The 24,441-nt window shown below is 38.6% G+C and overlaps 10 protein-coding genes across 10 annotated transcripts; 4 read left to right on the top strand and 6 right to left on the bottom strand.

Moving 5' to 3' along the window:
- Window positions 1–1,235: 1,235 nt before the first annotated feature.
- On the bottom strand, window positions 1,236–1,825 carry BATDEDRAFT_32275 (uncharacterized protein; the record flags this gene model as incomplete). The annotated part of the gene is made up of 1 exon (XM_006681376.1): window positions 1,236–1,825. A coding segment is annotated over exon 1 (425 nt), but the record flags the coding sequence as incomplete, so codon positions are not given.
- Window positions 1,826–2,559: 734 nt separating this feature from the next.
- Window positions 2,560–3,103, bottom strand: BATDEDRAFT_32273 (uncharacterized protein; the record flags this gene model as incomplete). The annotated part of the gene is made up of 1 exon (XM_006681375.1): window positions 2,560–3,103. A coding segment is annotated over exon 1 (205 nt), but the record flags the coding sequence as incomplete, so codon positions are not given.
- Window positions 3,104–5,634: 2,531 nt separating this feature from the next.
- Window positions 5,635–6,579, bottom strand: BATDEDRAFT_91314 (uncharacterized protein; the record flags this gene model as incomplete). Its single annotated transcript, XM_006681441.1, has 1 exon — window positions 5,635–6,579. The coding sequence occupies one exon, from the start codon at window positions 6,577–6,579 to the stop codon at window positions 5,635–5,637; it is 945 nt and encodes a 314-aa protein (XP_006681504.1).
- Window positions 6,580–10,042: 3,463 nt separating this feature from the next.
- BATDEDRAFT_91312 (uncharacterized protein) lies at window positions 10,043–11,247 on the bottom strand (the record flags this gene model as incomplete). Its single annotated transcript, XM_006681440.1, has 2 exons — window positions 10,043–10,071; window positions 10,893–11,247. The coding sequence occupies 2 exons, from the start codon at window positions 11,245–11,247 to the stop codon at window positions 10,043–10,045; spliced, it is 384 nt and encodes a 127-aa protein (XP_006681503.1).
- A 1,246-nt stretch (window positions 11,248–12,493) lies between these two features.
- Window positions 12,494–14,213, top strand: BATDEDRAFT_91177 (uncharacterized protein; the record flags this gene model as incomplete). Its single annotated transcript, XM_006681506.1, has 6 exons — window positions 12,494–12,572; window positions 12,696–12,824; window positions 12,898–13,575; window positions 13,643–13,816; window positions 14,023–14,041; window positions 14,138–14,213. 6 exons carry the CDS (start codon window positions 12,494–12,496, stop codon window positions 14,211–14,213), a joined length of 1,155 nt encoding a protein of 384 aa, XP_006681569.1.
- Window positions 14,214–14,919: 706 nt separating this feature from the next.
- BATDEDRAFT_91178 (uncharacterized protein) lies at window positions 14,920–15,483 on the top strand (the record flags this gene model as incomplete). Its single annotated transcript, XM_006681505.1, has 1 exon — window positions 14,920–15,483. The coding sequence occupies one exon, from the start codon at window positions 14,920–14,922 to the stop codon at window positions 15,481–15,483; it is 564 nt and encodes a 187-aa protein (XP_006681568.1).
- Window positions 15,484–15,550: 67 nt separating this feature from the next.
- On the top strand, window positions 15,551–16,895 carry BATDEDRAFT_91168 (uncharacterized protein). The gene is made up of 6 exons (XM_006681504.1): window positions 15,551–15,631; window positions 15,698–15,828; window positions 15,910–16,087; window positions 16,150–16,611; window positions 16,678–16,720; window positions 16,799–16,895. Exons 1-6 carry the CDS (start codon window positions 15,575–15,577, stop codon window positions 16,807–16,809), a joined length of 882 nt encoding a protein of 293 aa, XP_006681567.1. The 5' UTR covers window positions 15,551–15,574; the 3' UTR covers window positions 16,810–16,895.
- A 326-nt stretch (window positions 16,896–17,221) lies between these two features.
- BATDEDRAFT_91179 (uncharacterized protein) lies at window positions 17,222–19,081 on the top strand (the record flags this gene model as incomplete). Its single annotated transcript, XM_006681503.1, has 7 exons — window positions 17,222–17,276; window positions 17,380–17,475; window positions 17,560–17,681; window positions 17,761–17,884; window positions 17,944–18,616; window positions 18,689–18,760; window positions 18,832–19,081. The coding sequence occupies 7 exons, from the start codon at window positions 17,222–17,224 to the stop codon at window positions 19,079–19,081; spliced, it is 1,392 nt and encodes a 463-aa protein (XP_006681566.1).
- Window positions 19,082–19,167: 86 nt separating this feature from the next.
- Window positions 19,168–19,891, bottom strand: BATDEDRAFT_37360 (uncharacterized protein). The gene has a single exon (XM_006681416.1). It carries the CDS (start codon window positions 19,831–19,833, stop codon window positions 19,201–19,203), a length of 633 nt encoding a protein of 210 aa, XP_006681479.1. The 5' UTR covers window positions 19,834–19,891; the 3' UTR covers window positions 19,168–19,200.
- A 2,318-nt stretch (window positions 19,892–22,209) lies between these two features.
- On the bottom strand, window positions 22,210–24,284 carry BATDEDRAFT_35890 (uncharacterized protein; the record flags this gene model as incomplete). Its single annotated transcript, XM_006681402.1, has 7 exons — window positions 22,210–22,548; window positions 22,611–22,755; window positions 22,851–23,001; window positions 23,444–23,587; window positions 23,647–23,764; window positions 23,992–24,021; window positions 24,165–24,284. The coding sequence occupies 7 exons, from the start codon at window positions 24,282–24,284 to the stop codon at window positions 22,210–22,212; spliced, it is 1,047 nt and encodes a 348-aa protein (XP_006681465.1).
- Window positions 24,285–24,441: the final 157 nt, after the last annotated feature.

The following is a 24,441-nucleotide window of genomic DNA, read 5'->3' as shown; positions in this document are numbered from 1 at the left end:
ACACATGTCAGGTTAGCGTATACATTCCAATATATATCACATCATGTTGCTGATACCAGGCATTGTGATTCAACAGTCAATCTGTATTCGAGTTCAACTACAATTGTTCGTGTTAATCATAATATACACGACCAATTGTGGTCGAGTTGATCCGACTGAATAGAGTCCGAGTCATCATGTTCATATCAAACCATTGCAAACCATGACAAGTCTATTGCACAACTCCACTCGTGTTGATTACAACATGCTATTCAGAAATGTATTATATTGTCCTGTAATGACTGTGCATGGTTGTACATGGTTGTTTGGAACCAGTAACTCCGTTGATTGATATCCACAATATGATCCAGTAGTCGTCCAGATTGTGTGTTGTATTGGGTGTGTTGTGTGATGATATCAACCTGTAGTCAAGGTTTGACTATCTGAACATGTCGGTGACTTTTTACCAACTGTGTGCAACTCGATGTCCAATATCGAGTCATGTCATTGGTCAATTGATTGGTTCAATTCATCAGTGGGTTTGCTGGATCCATGTGGTGTGCAGCACTTTCAAGAGTATGTTGAATCTGTTGCAGTATTGGAACTTTGTAAACGGATCAACATACTAACCTGACCATGATTGTGGTGGTTATTGCAGTCGAGTCGTAAAGCTTATTCTGGCAATCATTGATGGTTTGGACAATCATTTGGACAATCGTTTGGATGTCAGGTTATGGTATCCTGATTGACAACTCGACTCGGATACAACTTATTTGGACAATTACTGATCAATGGATTGATTAATGGACTAGGAATCAATCAACACATTGACAGATTTGTCATTCCAAATGGAAACAACGACAATCCAGTTGTAATCCATATTGAGCCTTGAATTCAAACAGTCGTGAATCAAATCATTAATAAACTACAAAAACAGTCCAATATGCCAACTCGCATTTATCCATGACTCGATATGTGATGTTCAAATGTCTAATATTCAGACTGTGCTGATTGCAATTGTGGTTGCAATTGTGGTTGTGTGTAAATATTAATCCAATACTCGATTCAACTTGAGCATGCACAGTTTTGTAGTAATCCATTTGATCACATTGACAGAATCAAGCAATGATCTGATTCAACAATACTGAATGATGCATCCATATCACTTGTATCAATCAATTGTACACAATCAGTCAATATAATCAACAATCACTGTCATGATTGACATGATTGATTCAATTCATTCAATTCATTCAATTTATTCGATCCATTTAATTGCATAGATCTGACTGGCATTGCAGCTCATTGTTGTAAAATCACAACTTCACAATTCACCGCCAACGATCAAGATTATACACCCGCTCATATATGTATTCGTTGTATGCCGTTATGATTCGAGTTCGGTCACTTGTCAATTCATCTCGATAGCGTTTGGCTTCAGTTGGTGATTGAACACCTTGAATATACTGCGTGGCATCATTCCACAGTTCAGGCGGTATGTGTGTCTTGTCAAGACTCGAGTTGTACCATTGTGGTTGTTGTGGAGCCACATGCGCAGTCGAAACAATCCGACATGCTGGATCCACTACAAAAAATGTCAGAATCTTGCAGTGTCCTGGTTGAGTTGGATCTGCAAGTTCAAATGATTGTTCTTTGTGTTGATATCGATTGGGATAAACTAAACATCGACCATTTGGTAATTCAAGCGATCCTATATACTGACTATGCGGTGATTCTTGATCAATGCCATACACATCTTTCCAATACATATCAGATGCTCCTTGATAATGACACCAACTAACAGCCACGCGGAAATCGAGTTTGGGTGTGGTGATATTTTCCACGTCGTAGTAATACAGTCCAGTTGCAACAATTGATTCGTTAATTGGACCTTCATTGTGCCAGTTTCCCTCGTCGTATTTAGGTTTGGATGGTGTCAGTTGAATGTTGGTGAGTTTGACAATGACTTGCAGATTACAACCACGCAGTGACACTGGTTTTGCTGATTCATATTTGGATTCAAAATGTTCCGGAAGTGTTGGTACATATACGGGACGAGTGACTTGAGTGTCTGGTTCCATACCACCACGACTTGACTGGTTTGGTGGTTCATATCCATTTGTGCCATTGTGAATATCAATATACCTAAACACTGGATCCATCGTTCTGAACAGACTTTCAAACATTGGGACAAAACATTTAAATATTTTGGCAATGCATTTGTACATGTCTCGATGCCATATCGGATTCAGATTGTTGATGTATGAGTTGATGGTCACACTGCCATCCTGTTCGACACGGAATTCACTCGGAAGACATTGGAACTTGCATGATATAAACCCGAAATCGCCTTCAATGATGGGCGTATCTGAAACAAGTCGAGTCGATAACAATATATCGCATGGTACCATTGTGGTGTATTCGAGTCGTATACTCAGTGGTGCAATCATCGTTTGTCCATATACAACACTGTACATTGATGCATCAATCAGATTGTGCACCATTTGACCAGTGTTGTGATTTGATCCATGTTCAATATCCGATACATTTGTCATCAATCGCGTATGTACATTGTCAGGTATGCCATTGTCCAGTATATACGTCAGTTCAACAGGTCCTGGGACAATTGTGCCCAATCCATCACTGCCATTACAAACAAGCTGTTTGACAAAAACCTCGAGTTGTTCCAATGCAAGATTAAATGTTGATGGCAATATATTCTGACCGAGTGAGTCAGCCCTCCATTGCTCCACAATACGCTGGTTTGTGATATCGATCCACCACATGGGTTTGCAAAGTATACATTGCAGATACTGGATATACTGCATTTCGACAAGTGTGCGCACCTCTCCATGTGCATACCCAGCCATTCCAGATTTCATATCAATTTCGGCATTGTCGTCGTATAGCTGAATGCTCGAACTAGCAACATGAACCCGATGCTGGAAACACGTTTCAATAATCTGCTCAGCAACCCTTCTTTTTATGTATTTAGCAGTATCCGATTGTACAATAACCGTTAGATTTTCAAGTATCCCGCCTTGTTCCAACTCGGTACGTATTGAACTGTCGGGATGATTGTCGGCAAAATCAGCAAGTATTTTGAGTAGTTTTACAATGCCAGCATCAGAATCACCATAGTCATAAAAATCCATATCTGTACGTGAAAGAATAGTGTTGAGTTGCTGCATAATTCCATATTCTCGAAACACCTTGATCATCTCGGCCTTGTTTGTAGATTTCTGAATCATGTCGTTGATATGACCAAACCGGCACAAAGAGTCACGTATATCGACATCACACACTGACATCGTCAATTGCTCAAAAACCAACGATCGTGCAAGCGATACAGGAAAGTCGCGCATATTGGATGCAGCTGATCCTGCTATCTTGATTATGCGTTTTTTTAGTTCAAGGTCGTTGCTGTGTTTGATACACAAGTCGCTAAGCGTTTGAATCAAACCTGATCTTATCAACTCGGCTGAAACTATTTCACAATCTTTATAGTCGCAAAAACTCTGAATAGTATCAATACTTTCATAAATCACTTCTTGATCGACACTCCTGTATTCATGTCATGTCAATCCAAACATGTCAAATTTACCAATTGTGATGACTGGACACATTCATGCATAACACCACATACCTGAGCATATTGACCAGTGCTGGAATGATGCCACATTCCACTGCTTTTACTGGGTCATGACGATGAATATTCAGATACATGGTTTTAAGATTTTCGATAAAACCAACAGCAACTAGACCATCGGATGATTCCAGTCGTGAAACGAGTCTTGACAACACGATGCCAAACTAATGATATTGTTCAATGTCAAGTATACAATCAGATCAACACATGACAAGACACTGTCCAAACTGATCCAATATTGTATTGTTGTAAACATACATTCTCATCGTCAATATAACTGCAAACTTGCAAGAACAGGCCAATCGCCAATGTGAGCACTTGTTGATCAGACTCGTGAACAGTCATCTCAACCATAGGCTTAAAATCAATTTTACACTCCTCACTCCAGTGTCTATAACTGAACAACTCTGTACATGTTTTTATCGCCTATATGCATATTGACACTAAATGAGTTGAATGTCAATCATTTGATCAATATCAATCATGACTTGCCGCTATTTTGACTTGACGGTTTGGTGATTGCATGAGTTGTGCAAGTTGGTTGTTTAGTCGATGTGATACTTTAAAATCATCATCATAGTATACCATACTCAAACACTGTAGTAAACTCCATTACTTTGATCTACATAACACATGTTGATTAGTTTAGTCATGAACAATCCATTATTGTTATAATATATGAATACCTGTAAACTGGGTTGATTATACTCCAAATGCTCGGCTGTGATATCTTCCAGTCCAATACTCTGTAAGCGCTGCAATACATTTGTAGATCCTGCCACTTCAAACCAACACAAAGTCAGCAATAGTTTGAATTCATCAATAATACAATGGCTATTAAACTTACATGAATCATGTTCTTTCAACTCCAATAGCAATACAAGCAGTCTGTCCCATATTTCATCAGCCTTGTATAGTTGAGTATCCGTTGTTAACAGTTCCAAATCTTCCAGGTGTTTGATAAACTCTTTCATGATATCATCCAACTTCATGTTTGATAAAATTAGTAAAGTTGAATTTTGATCAAATTTTGATTTGATAATTTCATTCATGCGAATGTTCAACAATTGCCAAGAATTGTTTATGTTTGGATTGTTGTAAAACACACAAACGAGTTGTTCCATTTTAGTATTGTTTTGATCAGTTTTTTGTAACAAAATTGGATTGTTATCAAACATGCATTTAGAAATACTGTAAATTAATATTCTGAATGTGATTGTTGTGGATTTGGTTGAATAAACAAACTAGTTTACTACAACACATGGTAATGGATTACTAAACATCATCATAAATCGGATGTGATCAAATGGACTAGAATGAGATCAATGACAATCGCATTACAATGTGTGGTGATTAAACCATCGAGTATTTCTAAATACAAACTTGAATGAAAAGTCTTGTCACAATACTGATCAACTGTATTACTGTTTACACTGTGGTATTATTGATGTATTGGAATATTTGGTGTTCAGATACACAATGATAATGGTAGTACAAATTATGGCAGTTGTACAAACCAAATGTGATTAAAGCCAATAATAATATCAGACAAGATTGGATAATGAATTAGCGTGTAAATCATCAACATTGACCAAGATTGATTGAAATGGTGAGATTGGGTTGGATGGTGATGAACACTGTTATTCAGTGGTCCATTTAATGTCAATACGACACTACCATGCTGCATAAACACTACATACATTACACTGCAAACTGACACAACACTGATTGACCAATATTGAAGCGGTTGATGTTGCAATCTACATCCGACTTTGAACAAGTGTATTGCTCCGTTTATTGTACAATCAACACTGATTGTTATCAAGTCATTGATGTATATGGAACAAACCATGCCAATGTATCAATCAACAATCCAGTAGCTGTTGATGTAATATCCAACACAGTATACACAATCAATGATATGATTGTTGACCCATTCACAATACTCGACAAACACCAACATATCAGAAAGTTTAAATTTATTCAAAATTGAACTCATCGACACATCATTGATCTGAATCTGAACTCGGTTCTTCAAATTCTAAACCATGTTTTGTCATAAACCTTTTCAATTCTTGTGTGATACCATGTACTCTTATGCTTGCCTTTCTACACTCTTGTTTCAATCTGATTTCATCCTTTGGGTCGTATTTTGATTCAGATATATCTTCTCCTCTTGCTAACGCCAACTGTTGATTTAATACAAGGTCTGTATGATCATTATATTCTTGGCGTTTTTTTCTTCGTATTTCTTTAGACTCCGCAAGTCTTTCCTTTATACGATCAAGAACTTTCTGATCTCTTTCATTTAATCCAGTCATTTGATTTGAACTAGTATTGGCAGATTCGTCTTGGCTCATTGGTTGTTCATGGACTTGGCTGGAAGTGCTTGGACCGGGTTGATCAATCGGTTGCTGCCGGATTCGTTTGGAACTGCTTGGACTACTTTCATTAATTGGGCGTTTCCGGCTTCGCTTGGAAGTACTCGAGTCAATTATATCAGATAATCGTTTCCAGTATTCTTCGGAAGTACTTGAACCGGATTGACCTGTTGGGTGTTGCTGGTTTTGATCGGGAATACCTGAACTGGGTTCATTAGCTGATTGTTGGACTTGACTGGAAGTGCTTGGACCAGCTACAATTACTGTTTGTCGTTGGCCTTGACTAGAAGTATTTGGACCAGCTACAATTACTGTTTGTCGTTGGCCTTGACTATAAGTATTTGGACCAGCCACAATTACTGTTCGTTGTCGGGTTCGACCAGAAAAGCTTAAATCCATTGGTTCTTGCTGATATTCATTTGAAGTTCCTGGATTAGGTTCATTGGTTGGATCAGACACTTGACTAGAAGTGCCTGATGATTGAAGTGAACCATCTTTTTTAAACGGGACCAATACTGCATTAACGGTTACTGCCGCACTCAGTACGAATAAAATATCAACCAACTTCATTAGATCAATGAATGGATTTAAACAAAGTATTGAAGCTGATGTTGATCATGAAATTGAACTCAATTGATTGTATTTGTATGTTTTTTTAGCAAACCAACCCTAACCCTTTCAAGTTAACCAACAACACAGGGTTGATTGCTTGTAGTGAGCAACTATCAAACTAGACAGTATGCTGCTCCCTATCCACAATATCATATTGTGCTTCCACGACCCTTTTATCAGTTGTCTTGGAAACCACCCTTCAGGAGTGTGTTGTGTAACTGCAAACGCTTTGCTTTACAGCCGTATTCATATGGAATGACTGTGTTCTACATTACAATACACAATAGTTACTACACATTGACTAAACTGTGTGATGGACACAACAACCATCATATGACACACAATTAGACTATAATGTTGAATTTACACGTTGTGCACTTTTAGTAATCATACATTGTATGGTCATCAAGTTTGAACCCACATTCATGTATTGTGTTTGACTGTCGATGTTGTCAATACAACTCTGTACACACATTTGTTGTATTCTGAATCACAGATACGATTGCGATCTAGTTCAACAACAATAATGGCACATGTCAGTAATGCAACTGTTTATTACACACCAACACTGTTATTTGGTGGTCCATTTACATCAATATGTCTGCAAGTTGTCGTTATATCACGTATTATGGACATGGTTTTGATATTGCACATCCAGTTCCATCATATTGTTGTCAACCCATTATTGTAACGCTGTATGTATCAAACACTGGCATGTCACCATAACCTTAACCAGTAAAATGGCACTCGAGTTGTTTACTGTGATCAGTATATGCAACCCAATGCAACTACACATACTGGATCCAGTCTGTTGGTTGTTTCAGTTGATCTTGATTCACTTTTGATGTTCTGTCCGAGATTGACAATAAAAATGTGCCAAGCTGAAACCAAACTACACGACTCGACTGTTCATGTCAATTGGATCGTGACTGAGCTATGCGATCATGATGTGGTTCATCAAACTAAATGTCTGGATTCCAATACCGAGTATTCAACTTGAACATCAACATTCCGATGTTGTCAAACCCAAATGTGATTGTATTCATACATGTAATGTCAATCAGATACAACACTCGTGCTATCCATCGTGTGTAATGTCCAACAACACAATAATTCATGTGTAGATGTTGACAAGTGGTTAGTATATGGCTTGACCGCTGATCATAAAATAACATAATGACACGGTCGGTTGATTGGTGTCATGATTGTGATAGTGGGTCCATGGATCATGAACATTGCGTCGAGATGATGGTAGTCTACACCCGATATGATTGATACGCATATAGCTTGAACTGATCAAACAAAGTATGGTGTACATAGAGTTGCGTGTGGTATACAGTGATCGTATATTAGTAGATTGGTGCAATATGATCACACACTAATGGAGTGTGATCATCATATACTTGCACCAGTATACCATTATCGCGCATTCAATTTCAACGTGCATACCATTATGTCGGTATTTCTGACCTACTGCAACAAGTATACAAAAAATATTATAATACCATTTAATCTTTAAAACTCAATCAAATTGCAGTGTACTGATACTTGTCACTTGCTCCATTTTTAAACACATGACACGATATCAACGATTTTTGGTCTAGACTAATAACAAAATAGATGCCAGTCACAAAACACACCTTTTTCATCTGTTGGACTGGAGTGTATCATTCATCCAGTGCTGATAATATTGAAACTGAAAGCATGATACCAAAAGTGAAATATGCTATATTGCACGAGTACCATGATGATCCACACTCCATTCATTTTTCAAACACTTCAAATTTTGCTCATTCAATAAAAACATTTTATTATCAACATCGACATAATATCTTCAACTGTACAGAATTGATGTCACGCCAATCAAGTACTGTACGTTTCCAGAGTGTGTCGTTCTAATGCTATCATTTATCAAAATGAGTTTTTGTTGATACTGGACTTGCCAGAAAAAAATTGGACAGTATGGTTGATCGTCGCGCCATTGATGACAATGGTTATACCAAAATAGGTATAATCATACTATCATCTACGGTACCATTGCCTATACCAATTTTGATATTGCTGCAGATATTGAGCTTGACGTTGATATTGAAGCCGACGTTGATATTCAAGTTGCTGTTGTTGAGTATAATAACCATTGTTGTAATAGCCATTGTTATAATAACCATTGTTATAATGACTATTGTGGTGATGATTATTGCGATAGTAATGTCCGTTGTAATAATAGTACCCATTGTAGTGCCCATTGTGATGTCCATTGTGATGTCCATTATTATGTCCGTAATAGTTTACGTATTGGTATCCATTCCAATATGGGCGGGATCCGTGATGTCCATGGTGTCCATGGTGTTTATATTTGTATTTATAATTCCATTGCGTATACCAGCGTTTTTCCAAATGAGAACCGGCATCATTCACCATTCTTTTTTCGAGCGTGCTATCTGGTTCATCGACAGGCTGGGGATTGATGACTGCTGCATTAGCAAAAAGCGAAAATAGTGAAAACAGAATAATTGATCTAATTCTCATCCTGTTGATAGGAGTGTGTGATAAAGCTTGTTGATTCGGTAGGATAGTCTTTGGTAATAAATGGATGGACTGGTTATAGATATAAACTATGCAAAATGCCTCTGTTTAAATAGTTTTATGATCGCTAGGGACAGGCTAAAAGATAAGGGGCGTATAGGCTTACTTCAGGGACAGCTTGGCTATCGCTCAGGTACATGTAACACAGATGCTCATATAGTCGTAGACTTTCTAACCCTTTAACTATTGTGTAGAGCAAGATTCATGGTTAAGGACTGGATAGCCTTGACCCGTCTACAAAGAGGTGCGTTGAAATGGATTGACGTGGCCAACTAGCTTAAAATCAGGGTGGAGGCTAAAAGGGCCAGTAAAAAACAATAGCTCGCTCATGATATGGCTGGTTAAATATCGGCGGTACAAGTCCTTAAGTAGTCCTGCGTTGACACAGTCGACCACAATGGCGTATGAGCTAACCATCACCAGTCTAAACCCAAGCATGGAAGCGGAAATATGATACTGTGTTGCAGTCCTGTTCAATGCAGTATAGATTGATGGTCATATCAGCAATATCAATACTTTATGCCAACTGTAATACCTTGAATACGCAAACTCAAAGTATTGCCAATGATTAGAAAGCTTCAACATAACTCTTGAACTGTCAATTGTCATGCTATCAATAGTATGAACATCCGACTCAATACTGTACATGACTGGTTGTCAAGAGTCTTGCAGCGTTTACTTGGCAAACTGGATTCCTGTTTCGATTATACAAACATGACATCAAACACATGTCTACTTTGGAACAAGACGTTGAGTTGAATGTCCAGCAATATACAAAAATATACAAAAACAGCACGAATTGAATGTCAAAACTCGATTACTAACAATTTCAAATCTACAGAAACGAATACGACAACTTGCAGTCTAGTCATGTAAACGGAACACTAACAGTGTTGGTGTGTAATAAACAGTCAGTGTCATGGACTGGTTGACAATACAGTGGTGTTGTTGGTGGTGATTGACATGCAAACAACAGTTGCATTACTGACATGTGTCATGATTGTTGTTGAACTAGACTGCAATCGTATCCGTGATTCAGAATACAATAAATGTATAGAGTTGTATTGACAATATTGACAGTCAAACACAATACATGAATGTGGGTTCAAACTTGGTGACCATACAATGTATGATGATATGCTATAAACTCGGTATATATGCTATTGAAACATAAAAATATTGCCCATGATCATTAAACTTTAGACTCATTAGATTAGCACGTGTGCTCAAAAAGTAAAAACTGTTCATCACTCGATAGCAATACGCTTATACACGCAGCGTATATTCGATAAATGGTATTGATCCATGAGTCATGGTACAAGGAAATGTACCGTTTTACTGACAACGTGAACAATATAAACCTATTTCAAAATGACAGTCTCAAATATTGAACATATTTAAAAACGTGATACTTTTAATTCTTGTGCAAAACCACAAATTAAAAAAAGCACTACAAGTCTGTCAAATAAACAGGCGTGAATTGAATGCTTGAAAACAATTGAGATAATATTCAAAATATACAAACTCTGCAACGTCCAGGGGGAAATAGGAGGCCAAGAATTGTCAAAATATAAACCAAGATAAGCATATTACAAAAGATGGATTTCAAATCAGGAAAAGCGTCGATAGAATAGTCAAGATAAGCGTAAATGTGAATGAATTTAGTAATCCCACAGATCGAATACCACTCGAAGCGACTCTGGTTGTTTGAGTGGTGGATAAAGTACTTTTACTGACTGGTGGATAATCCGATGGCCAAATGCAATCTTCCGTCAAGTACGTGACAGACGGAGTAGGCGAATTTTTAGGTGTTGCAATAGCAGTGGGCGACACATATCCATTTTCTCGAGTAGCTGTCATCGTGACACCCATGTCTAGCCGCTGAATCGCATAATACCCCTCTGGAGATATGATATCATTATTTAAATGATATCTGGTGGGAGTACTGAGTTCAGCAGAGATCACAATAAATTCAGATGTGTGTGTTAGTCTTGAGAAAGTTGTAAAGTTGGCTCCAACTGACGAGACAATTTGCAACATATTCGATTGTTTAGTGAATACAGGCGTAAAAATTGTTGGAAATAATAAGATTTACTCGTAAATGAAACTCTAAGTAAGGATATTAGAATGTATTAAACAGTTAGTTTTATGAAATGATGACTAGACAAGATTGCGAATTTAGATCACTCACGGTTATTGACAAAAGAGATGGGAGCGGAGATAAATCAGAAGCTGTCGGTAATTATCACCGTCAGTGTGCATCACGTGTATTTAAAGTACGTAAACTTCATTCAACCGCACCTTCTTGTGTGGTCGAGTTTGTTGCTTTTGCAACTCCCATTACCAAATCTACAACATCCTTTTGTAGTTTAAAAGAGTTTAAAATATTTCAGATTCACATTGTGGGTTGTATATGAACCTTTTAAACTCTCATTTTTCAAACGGGCAGCTGGAGATCGACTGGCGTCCATTTATGATTACGATCCTTTGTAAAAACGTGCTGGTAAATCACCCCAATACGTCAAGCGCTTGCAGAAAACAAATGATCCATCAAATTTCCAGCCAAAAAGTTTCTGGATGCTCCTTGCAACGTGTATGCGCAACCAAAACCATACGATCGTTTAGAAATCTTGAAAATAATTCCTTTTCATACAACTCTTACGGTTATGCTGCAACATCTGCAGTCAAGTGTGTATTTGATCAATTGACCAACTTGATTGAACGAGCATTGCAACAGTAAACACTGATCTTGTTGTGGAAGCGAGATGCAAGATGCTGTTTTGATGCACCAACCAAATGCAAAACAAAATCCAGCAAGCGGAAAATAGGTCCATCACAGTAAACACAAATGGGGTCGTTTAACTCATCTCACTCTTGTTTTCCATGAAACAAGCATAATCAACCAGATTGGTAGCAGTGTTCACGCGATGATTGCAGTCTTGACACTTTCAAATCATCAACTCGAGAAAATATCAGGCTACAACAAACAAAATCAAAAACCACGAGTTTAAAACACTAATGACCATGCAATCATCTCTGGCTTTGAAACAAGAACGCTTGCCGCAATTTCATGTCACGTAAATACTGGTTGTGGTTGCAACAAGGAGAGTTGAATACCTTTGCTTTGACGTGCCAATTATTTCATCTCTACTTTCATCCCTTGCCAATATCCGCGAGTGATTCAAATTCACAATTTTGACGCGAATGATTTCATGATACCGACTGTTTATTATACCTCGACTCTTACTTTGAGTTTCATTTACGAAAAAACTTGTCCATTTACAGCATGTATGCACACTCTAATCCATATCTAGTGCCAGAGGTCCGCAGCGTGCGTATCTACGAAAAAATCGTACCTCAGCGCGGTAAGTCGAGTCTTGCTTGACAAGAATGTACAATGACCAGCTACTACATCAGGCATATTGTTCAATTTAAAAGACTCGAGTCAAGTTTCAGTGCTAATCATTAATGAATAACTGCATGAACAGATACCAGAAGAACAGTATCACCCAGTATTGGTATAAACTCCAAGACGGCTGGAATTTCAGCAAAATGTACTACAGGCTCAGCATCACCATTTCAAGTGTCATTAAAACGTAACAAAAATATAGTCAACAGTATGTCAATATTACCAGTATGTCATCTTTACTCGGTAGAAACACGAATGCTAACCTTGTTGGGTTGGCCAAGGTAAAAAACCAAACACTTTTGAGAGGTATCAACCCATAGTATCCACAACTGCATCGCAGGCATTGCGTAATATACTTGCAAATGCAGTATCTACATCACCGTCTGGAGCAGATTTGTTTTCAAAAACATCAAAATTACAGCATTCTCAATCACCAACAGCCTTGGGATCGGATCAGCATTCATTAGCACGACCCCTTTATCGACAAGGATCTAGACCTACATCCGCAGTATCTACAAAAAAATCTTCAGCTGCTTCCACTTTAATATATCATGAACCTATTTCACCTAATGATCGACAACAGACATTGACAGAGGAGAAATCACGGGAACAGTCGCTTGCCACAGCAAATAAAATATATAAACGATTGCATGGAAACTCCTTGACCGTATCAAATGAAAGTCAGCGCAATGTCACATTTTCAGAATCAATTGTAAATGGAATTCTTGTGACTAGACCGGTGGGATTACAAGGACAGCAGGTGCAAAATATACAGAACCCGCGATTGTGTGGAGGAAGCACTGCAGCTCAATCTGCATTTCAAACACTAGGATATGAGGCTCCACTGATGCAGAATACATGGAAAAATCAATCAGAAGGCATCAACCCAAGTCATTCAAACTCTGTTTCAATTCCTCGCAAAGACATGGTGATTCATGTTTACGACGAAGCTCGCAATGGTAAGAATGTACAATCTAGATTCAAGTTTTGTAAACATTCTCATTTTAATATCTTGATTCCTGATAGTCATGCGCGATTTTCATTGCAAGAAATCACTTTTACTGCGTGAGATGAAGTATTTTGAATCATGTTTGTCTGAAAAAACCTTAAAGGCAGATATTATTGAAATAGATGTTCACTGCGATGTACATGTGTTTGAATGGCTGATTCTATTTATTACAAAGCAGCAAGTACAGCTAGGTTAGTAAGACTATTCAAGTAGATACCAACCAAAAGCTAATATTAATACTGTAATGTTGAGTATGCTGTAGATTCAAAAACAGTTGTGAGTATACTTATCAGCTCAAGTTTTTTGCAAATGTCTAGTTTGGAAGAAACTTGTCTTGAATATATCCACGCTCAGATCAACTCTATTATAGACACGTGTGTTGATTTTAAATGTATAGGTCAGCTGCTAATGGGACGGTAAGTTATTCAGCGTAACTAATATTGAATAGTAACCTTGTCAAGCAATATGTTCACTGCTAATCACTGTACTTTTATATTGGGATGATGAAATAGACTTGCCAAGTTATTTCAGCCAGATGAACTGCACCATATCAATGACACACACGACAAAATCAAAAGGCATGCTTGAATGCATTGGCAATGTCAATAGGTTTCAATTACTTGTCAAACAAGTGTTATTTACTCGTGTATATTTTCAGTCAATTATACTTGATCAAAATAGGTGAATTGATGCAAACACAGAATGGATTGCCAGCAATCAGCTCATGTACTGCGTGCGGAAAGGTTTATGCTTCAAACAAACACCAAAGTCTGCAATGTGACATGGCAAAAGTATCAATTGATTATCATGGCGAAATTACAACTCGGCACACCATGTATGTTTCCATTTGAGAATCTCGTCATTTTTTAAACATGTACATACTAACAGCATGTTGAAAAACATATCAATCATATAGTAATGGAAATTTTGACTTGTACGAGTATATTGTTGCAATGTATATTAGTGTCAATTCTTGGGAAATGGTATACTGGAGGTAAGCACATACACCAGTGGCATGTTTTTGTGCAACCAATATTATGGCTGATGCAATCTAGTATATTGTTTTATAATACCGATTCTAATTTGAATACTTGACAATAAACATCATTCTAGGATATGGGGATATTTAAACCATATGACATGCAGTAGTTGCCACAAGATTTTTGCTTTAGTGAATTTCAACAAATGCCAAACACATGAGACTGAAACCTCGGATCAAAAACAGAATGGTTCAAATCAAGGGGAATATAGGAAACACGTACATGCGTGCTGCAACGACTCGAGTGTGATGTTTATGCCGTTTAATATAATTACTGGGTGTAAACTTGTCAATCATGTTGCTGTAGTGGATGATAGCACAGTAGACATCTACAATCTCTTTCAACGACATATCGATCGAGTGGTATGGCATAAACGCGGATGGAGCCAGTTGAACGAGACGGAAAAGGACTCGGAAGCAGCAGCAATGTTGATACCAAATATGCCGTCATCTGAATCTGTAGTTAATCTTCAACAGTCTGTATCTAGAGGATCGAGAGCTGCGCTTGAATTAGATCATCTGTTTGGACTGTGGCCTGGAGTTGAATCTGACAAAAATATCCGCCCATCGTCATCTGAGAGTAGTGAGAGTGGATCGACTGGAAGTATACGCGGCAGTCAAAGTAATCAACGATGGATATCAGCATCTTCAAGACCAAACTGGCGAGATTCACTGACTGAACACGGTGCTAGCAAAGTGTATACAATCAAACACGCAAGTCAGCATGAGCTAGAAATCAAACCCAAGTATATTCAACGTAGTGATGATGTAGCAAACATGCAATCGCTCATGTCAGAGTTGCAATTGCTTCGAGGATAAATTCAGACTGGGAATGAAATGAAATGTGATATTCTAGGATTGAGCTTGACTTGTTTCGCTTTTTATTGGCAAATCGGCCATTGCATTGATAATGGAGCAAGAAGACTTGACAACCATGTCCTTCAAGGACACTGCATTTTTACAATTAGTTGAGTCATTTTATATCAGACATTTCAACTCTTGTTTAGAAACTGACATGTTATGTTTGTATTAGTTGGGGTTAAATGAACATAATGCATTGGACTACTTTTCCATGAGTCAGTTCTATGACAAGTCATGTCTGAATGAGCAACTCAAGATGCAAGTTCGACACAATGAACTGCAAGCACAACAGTTGGATGGACGGTAAGGAGGTTTGGGTTTTGATCAGATAAACCCTTTCGACTCTAAACCACAACTCACAAAGGGAATATAACATGCATTTAGACAGATGAAAGGGTTAGAATATACGCTTTGGTATTTCACTCCTCAACCCAGTCTGTATGTTATTCGAAAACAGACTAGACTTAGTCCAACTAGAGTAGATTTGGTTGCTGTATATTACATTGTGGAAGGCACAATCTATCAATCGCCCACACTATGCCAGGTGCTTGCAAACAGAGTTGTAAGTGGATAAATGATTACTGTATGCAATGTCTAGTCTTGGATACTAAAACGTCTGTATAGCGCACATCATTGTATTTTACCAAAGATGCGCTACACGTAGCAAGGGAATCGTATAGATATAATCCAATCTTGGGTCATACATGGTCCAACGAACCAGATTTGTTTGAGCAACTGCAAACATCTTTGGAAAAAAAACAGCAGCTGAGATCTAATGCTACCATATCAGACACTGCATGTTCATCAGATATGGACATGGATGTATCCAAGCCATGCGCGGATGAATTGACATCAACAGCAAATGTTGTATCGCTGGATGAACAGCATCGAGCAGAAATATTTAGTATGACAGTGGATCAGTTGATTGCAAGCACCGAAACATGGTCAGCGAATGCTCCTCCAGTTTCAACATCAATGGATAATAAACCAGAAACGATATCACGCATTCATACTCGACATACCAATGATTCCCCTTTGGCGACAATGGAGATTAAAAAAGAGCATTCATCACCCGGAATTGCCAAGGTTGTTATTAATTTATATTGTAATAGACTAGTTTGAAGGACAGATCTGACCAAAACTATGATATAGGTGGCATCTCAACAAAGTAAAACGTCTAGTGGAAAGCGTATGTGTAAGTCACTATTCAGATATACTGTAATTTACATGAAATTAAACTAGACAAGACTGACATGTGTCATGAATTGAATAGCAATTCAATAATATTGAAAAACGGATCAAATTGCTCACACTTGATTTCAAAATCCAATAAAATCAATATCGAGTGAATCGCCATCCTCAGGCGAAAAGCGATGGTCGCGTCAAATAAATCGAGTTTTTAATTTTTTATTGAATCTGGTCAAGATTGCTGAATCTGCGATTGATATTACAACAATTAGTAGGACTGATCATGACAGGAGCTCTTGTGATTATAATGGCTGTAATGGCAGTTTTCATTTCAGCCGAGTCATCTTTTAATTCTCGTGGAGTTCATCCCTCTAGTTGAGTTGACTGAAAAGCATTACAACGAAACCCTTTCTCTACTGACGAATACTCTGTACATTGTATAGAACTACATTTGTATCAACTTTCTACTACACAATTTACATGTTTGGACAAATCCGCCACTATTTCAATGACTGCTGTCAATGATGACTATTGCGACTGTGCTGATGGCAGCGATGAACCAGGTAATTCAATCTATTGAATGCGGTTTCAATAGTCTTGCATGTGTTGGTATGTCAATCAGTATGAATACTCAATTCAAAAACTCATTCTATGGATAACCACCAGGAACTTCTGCTTGTGCCAATTCATCATTCTACTGCAAGAATGTCGGGCACATTGGTCAGTCTATTCCAAGCTCTCGAGTCAATGATGGTGTATGCGGTAAAGTATTTGAATACTTTGTATAAAGATGGAATTCATGGGATATTCATCGAGTGTTGGCTTACTGATTTTCATGTAAAACAGATCCAGAATGCTGTGATGGGAGTGACGAGTTCAGTGGATCCACCAAGTGCCCCAATAATTGTATTGCTTCTGCCAATGCATACAAAATAAACATGGAAGCAGAAATGGCCATCATCAACCAGGTAATCAGTCTGTCATGCATGAATCTACAACTTCATATCAGGTTCATGTTAGTGTAGATTCTAACCATGTTTGATGCAGGGTGTTAAACAAAGAGAACAGTTGATTGCTCATGCTGAGGCTGGAAAGTCGAACCGAGAGGAGCAAGCCAAGGCGCTTGGTCGAACAATCAAAGTGGCTAACCAACGTATTTCTACATTCAAAGGTAATCTCAAATCAATCCAATATGTTGTGATGCTTGAATTGACCTTTAAACATGAACAGATATTTTGGAGCAAGCCAAAGTATACGAGAAACAAAGGATTCAAAAAGAAAATCTGGATAAAAAGATTGCCTGTGCTACTCGATTACAAGATCTGCGTAACGAGTATAAACATACTCTTCATGCAGCTCAATCGATTCAATCCAAACATCATGCGCTTGTTGACGCTATCACCAAATTATACACACTGCCTGAAAGTATTCGTAATGATCCAATCATTCAGTCTCTTATCGATGTGGCAAACCTCAACGGAATTGATTCTGCTGAAATCATTCCTAGTAGTGATTCGCAGCAACTAGAAAATATTCAAGATTACACGGTCGACGAGATTGAACAAGTGTTGCCTGATCCCTGTAATGATACCGATGTGCCTTTTGGTGTATGTGTCGCTTATTCGGTATACTACTCTGCATTGTACATCAAGGATGGTATATTGGCTCCCGTGCACTGGAGTGGTTGGAAATGGCTATACCAAAACTTGATGGAAATGGGCGATCCAGATGCAATCTACAAAAATCCCAACCAGGCAAGAGAAATGCTTCAAAATGCCGAGCGAGATTTACAAACAATGCAAAACCAACTAGACGATATTGTCAATATGGACAAATTGGACATGGGTCCACATCATGAATGGGAGGGTCTATATAAAAAGTGTATCAAGTTTGTTGCACCCGAGTAAGTTTCGACTTTTTGAATAGACCAACTCTTGAATGTGTTCGACTTTTCTGATTAATGATAAATCTTTAGATACACTTATGAGGTCTGTCCACTTGAGACTGTAAAACAAATCATCAAAGGAGAAGGCGATGTGACTCTTGGGTAAGTCTAACCCATTCCGCTTTATTTTGTACTTGAACAGTTTTATTGCGGCTAGACTAACATGGCTATAGATCGTTTACTCGATGGGGAAGACGCGATACTACCAAGCCGAGTGAGCCCTATACGGCCATGATGTTTGAGAATGGTCAGCAGTGTTGGAATGGCCCATCGCGATCTGTTGAACTCGTTTTACGATGTGGAACAGAGTTTAAGATTGTGAGTGTGAATGAGCCCAGTAAATGCGAGTATTACATGGAAGCAACATCTCCCACCGTTTGTAAACGTATCGAGGTGATTGAACATGACAAGACTGAGCTGTAAAGAAACTGGAATAAATCAACTGTTTTGTTGCCTTTTTTACTGGTATTGAAATGATACACCCAATCTCATTAAAAAAATACTAGTGAAAATTCATATAAATATATTACAACTCGATACAATTATCCCCAAACTTCACGCAAGTAGCGACCATCGCTTAGCTCATTGAGAACTCGTACTGCTTCGACACTACCAACATTTTTCAAATCCATAATGACTTTTATCAACATGTCATGTATACCCTTTCCCATAGCCAAGGATCCACAAATGTACAGACATGCATTGTGAGCATCAACCAGTTCCCATATAGACTTTCGATTTGCCCATACAGCGTCCTGCACATAGGAATGGATAGACGGATGCTCTCCCCGCGATACACACTCGACAAACTCGGTTACAATGCCACAGGAAATATACGACTGAATTTCAGAATGGTAAAGACTGTCACCCTCATCGCCATCGAATCTGTGTCCGTGAATAAGCCATACAGGTCGTGGAGTGTATGCAGTTGGATGAAGTCGTTTTGCCTCGGCGAGAGATTCAAGGAATGAAATAAAGGGTGATATGCCCGTTCCAGAGGCAATAAGAATCAGTGGGATCGGAGAGTGTTGTATGTCTTTTGGCAGGTGAAACGCACTTGCTGCTACACGGGGAAAGATTGGAATATAAACATCATTCATGGACACATCCACCCATGAACGACAAGTGGTATATCCAGTAAGACTGTCAAGCCAAGAAGAGCATAATCCACGCATAGGTTTTGGTGTATTAGTGCAAGGATCGTTGACACCATATGAAACAACATTAAAGGCAAACCGAATGCGAGCACGCTCAATCGGAGAGCTTGCCGCCGAGTAAAACCTAGGCTGTAGACAGCCCAAACAGTCAATCAAGATGCTAAACGGAGGACTGCATGATTTAAAGGTGGAAAGAATATCCAAAATGTTGGGCTGCTGAGCTCGAAGATTCTTGAAAGATTCAGATCCCTGTGTGCTGCACAAAAACAATAGCTGTTTCTTTTCATCTACATTGGTCGTGTATTCTGCTAGTAGCCGGAAAAATGATTTTTTTGGAAGCGCATGCAATTCAATAAAATAAGTGAGGATTTCGGTATAAGTTGGTGGTGTTGCAGTGGTAAATGGAAGATCCGATTTCTGTTTAGGAGAAAGCTCAACAATCTGATTGCCAGAACCTAGATTCAATCGTTCAATAAGCCGTTGTACTAAATCTGAAGGATTGGGAGCAAGTATTCCGAATGCATCGCCTGCAGCATAGTTCCAATTCAAACCCGTTAAATCCAATTCAATTTCAAGTACCCTGTCAGTAGCAATTTGACCAGTTAGACACCGTACATTGGATATTTTGGCCATGAGTGGAGCATTGTGAGATGGAGGCTGATCGAGACAAGGAAGGAGCTGATTGATGGGCATTAAATAATCACGAGTATTTTCTGATGCAAGCAAGTCCACCAGCTGGACAGGAGCCTTGGCAAGACCAGTAAGTTTAGAGGAAGAAGCAAGAACATCCATGTGGCTAAGATGCATAGGTCTTCCAGAATAACAGTCATTTGGATTGACTAGATTAGCCTTGACAGAATCATGCACATCGTTTTGATTAGAAGTAGCTGCCAACTGAGCAGTAGATGCAGCAAAGGATTGACGAGCTAAGCGAACAAAAGATCGAGGACGACCCGATTGGGTGCGTGCATTGGAAGTAGTGATATCATTGGAAGCAAAATCCTTGTTTAAATCCACACTTGAGCCAGCCTGATTGACAAGCAATTTGGCGAAAGCAGCAGCCTTGAGATGGTCGCGCGTTAATATGGAGTTGAGAACCAACCACAAGTTTTCGATCCAAGGATCAACAACAGACTCGATGCCGACCGAAGCATCAGCGAGCGCTTTAGCTAAAACTGATTTTGCACCCAATTGAATCAATCTGCGATCCAGTCGTTTTGCAGGTGTGCAGAAATTGGTATAGTTTGAGTCACCCAGCCCAAGAATAGTATAAGGTTTTCCAGCCAAGACAGTAGCAGGATTAGGAGTGCTTCCAGGACGCAACCATTTCCAGAGTAAGTTTGAATTGTCTGGATGATGACCATCACCTGTAGTGGAAGATACAAAGACAAGCATGTTGTTTTCAAGCCAAGGAATACGATTGACATCATTTGCTTGGAAACAATACGACTGAAACCCTCTTAAAAGGGCTTCTCCATGAATATGTCGAGCAATGGCCTCTGCAGTACCAGTTTGAGAAGCATAAATGACGACAATACTGTCAATGCCCAATGACATGGATGAGACCGAGTGAACCACTCTGTCAATAGAAGTAGGTCGTGGAGTAGCTTTAACCATTGCTAAATTCCAAGAAGCTCGAAGTCTATTCTCAATGCTATAGTTTGTTGGAGCAAGCGATAGAAGAAGATTGTCAATGATACGAAATGCCTTGGCAGTATCAGATGGTTGAGCAGTACGAGCCTTTGGTTTGTAGTGATTATTAGTTGAATTCAAAGACGGGTTCAGAATGCGAATGTCAGGATTTGCTCCGTATAGGAACATGCGATGTGAAGAAGGTGTTGGACTGCAATACAAATGATCGCTGTTGTTAATAAAAGAGTCGATGCTGTTGGTACTTGTGTTGGAGTCTTGTGGTATCAATTCTTGAGTCATTGGAATGTGAATGAATTTCAAATGCAATGTCAGCTAAAATAAACTCAATCGCATTAATACAATATAATCAATTCATTGAATTAATAAAACTAGACTATTACATTCGACTTACTTTAACAATTAAACCACTTGTTGAATAGTAGAAATAGTCGTTTATAACTTTTTAAATTCTAAAAAACTTCGGATCGGAACAACGCGTCCACTCATTGCTAAACGCTGTTCCGAAAAGATAGTTTTGACAATCGATAGTTGAAATACAAGATATTGACTTGACTTGATTGTGTCTTGAATAGTAATGTCTTGTATTCAAAACTTACTAAAACTTCATCAAATATTGATATCAAATCTGACTTGCATTTTAATTCGGCTGATTCGGAATCTGCAGCCAATCATATCGCTTACTCTTCACATGACCATCACGCCCCATCGTCATTCAGGTAACACAAACCTAGTACTAACAATTTATTCATCTTCTAGTCCTGCAACATCTTCAAATAGATTCTCTTCCACTACAACTTCCGACGCTTCTTCTTCGTTTGATTGGTTATAATACCCTGTGTAGTCATCCACTGCATCTGCATCGTCATCATCATCCCCTCGTAACTCTGGATTAAAGTCAAACAGTTCTTTACCAGAGAACGACATGCCCGTCTTCATGCCGGCCTTCATCTTTTTAAACTCTTCCATTTTACTTTGAAGCTGTTCTTCACGCTCGCGCTTCTCCTTTTCTTTGCGCTCCATTTTCCATTTGGCAAATGACTCTGCCGTCACTGGAATCAATCCTGTTCCCAAGTTGTGTCTCTAATGTTCATTCCACGGCAGTCAGTACAGTCATTTATCTGATACTTTCAAATATTCATTACCTCTGTCTCCAAGAAATCTTCAATCGTGATTTGATTCTCCTTTTCGTTCTCTTCGCGCTCTCGGCGCTCTTCCTCCGTCTCCTTTTTCTTGAGCACAAATCCAGGTGGCAGGGCATGTCGATACTTGCACTTGGTTCCATTCGGACTAACATTCACAACAGTCATAACATTCCAATAAGTCATCTGACCCCTTCAAATACAACATTACCAACATCTGAAAAACTAGAAATTCAACTTTACCACTCCCAAAACCAGCCGTATTTACGAGATTCAATAGCATCAATAAAATACTTGCACACAATATCTGTGGGCTTGTTTTTGTTGTCTCCTGTATTTTTCTGACGAACAGCATCTTCCAGTTTCTCCTGGTCCCAGCCTTCCATCCCGTCCTCTGTTTAAATATCAAACTACATTGTCAGCAACATCACCAGAAAAACAAATCATTTACAATTGACTGATAAATCAACCCTATTCATATAAAATGAAACAATAAAAATAGCATTCACACTTGTTCAATCTCCAAACATTGGCTGATTGGCATGTAGAGTTGCATTCCTGAAATGTTCTCTTGAACTAAAACGCAAGCGTATCTAATCATTTAGAATACAACAGTTTGACAACACCAAAACTGTAATGAATGATTCGGGTTATTGTGCAACGTATCGATATGCCAAAAAACAATCCCAGTTCAAAATAATAGTTGTGTAATACAACAAAGGATTGAGCACATCAACTTGTAGCAGAAAAGTGCAACGAGTATATACACCCTGTCTTCCAAAACACTGCAAAATAATCCTCCATTTTATATGAATACAGCTGTAACATCAACACACCTTCTTTGGCACGAGTGTCAGTATACACATCCAACTTTACTGATCGACGTTCGACATTTAGATCATGAGAAAACTTGCATCGTGTGCCCTTTTGGCATTGGCCTGCTTTAAAATATGCACACAGGACTGTCTTGGGATCCACACCTAATCAACACAATTAAATTCTGCCAATATATTCAACCTTGATCATCAGATCATCTTACCAAACGGAACTTTTTGCTGGGTTATAATAGGCTTAAAAAGCTCGGCAAGCTCAGCCTTTCTCTGCTCTTCTGCCTTCTTCTTGTCATCTTGCTCCTTCTTGCGCTGTTCAGCTAGATCCTTAAAACAGTTACAATATAATTGATATGAATTTGAGCTAAACGTGCAATCCAAAGAGTGGAGCATAGTTTTCATCACACTGGTTCAGCAGTGTCCAAGCTGATTGATGGCACAATCCAACACCGATTGCATCACAATCCCTCTTGAGCAATACTGCAAAAGAAATAGCATTTGCTTATAAAGACATACTAGCATTCAGTATGAAGAATCAATGACAGTAAACTCACTCGTTCTTTTTTATTACCAGATTGTTGAACCTACAATTCATCATCAATTCATCAGTCCATGCATGGATACATCATCAAACTATTAAATTCAACTGGTTCAAACTCTAACCGACTCTGGTTTACAGAGTAGTAAAAATCGATTGTTTTGAAATCCATGCAAGAATAAATGTTACCTGTTTAGTTACTTCTTGCACATATCGACTGACTTTGGCCGACTTATTCTTGTTTTTAAGACCGAATGTCTTGTCCTCGATGGCCTTGTCCTTTTTCTCTCTCTGCGCTTTAGGTGGCATGATGAACGGTTGACAGCGATATGGTTGAGTGCCAAAAATTCAATGTAAAAAAATTGAAGCAGTTGAAAGCCGAATGATATGGATTGTCTATGTGCAAGATGCATTGAATGGAATGGTTAATGTGCTTGCTGATTCCTGTAAGAACACTCGTGAATCG

The sequence above is a fragment of the Batrachochytrium dendrobatidis genome, assembly GCF_000203795.2.
Source record: "Batrachochytrium dendrobatidis JAM81 unplaced genomic scaffold BATDEscaffold_12, whole genome shotgun sequence".
Classification (NCBI taxonomy): domain Eukaryota; kingdom Fungi; phylum Chytridiomycota; class Chytridiomycetes; order Rhizophydiales; genus Batrachochytrium; species Batrachochytrium dendrobatidis.
This window is presented reverse-complemented; position numbering and strand designations above follow the sequence as displayed.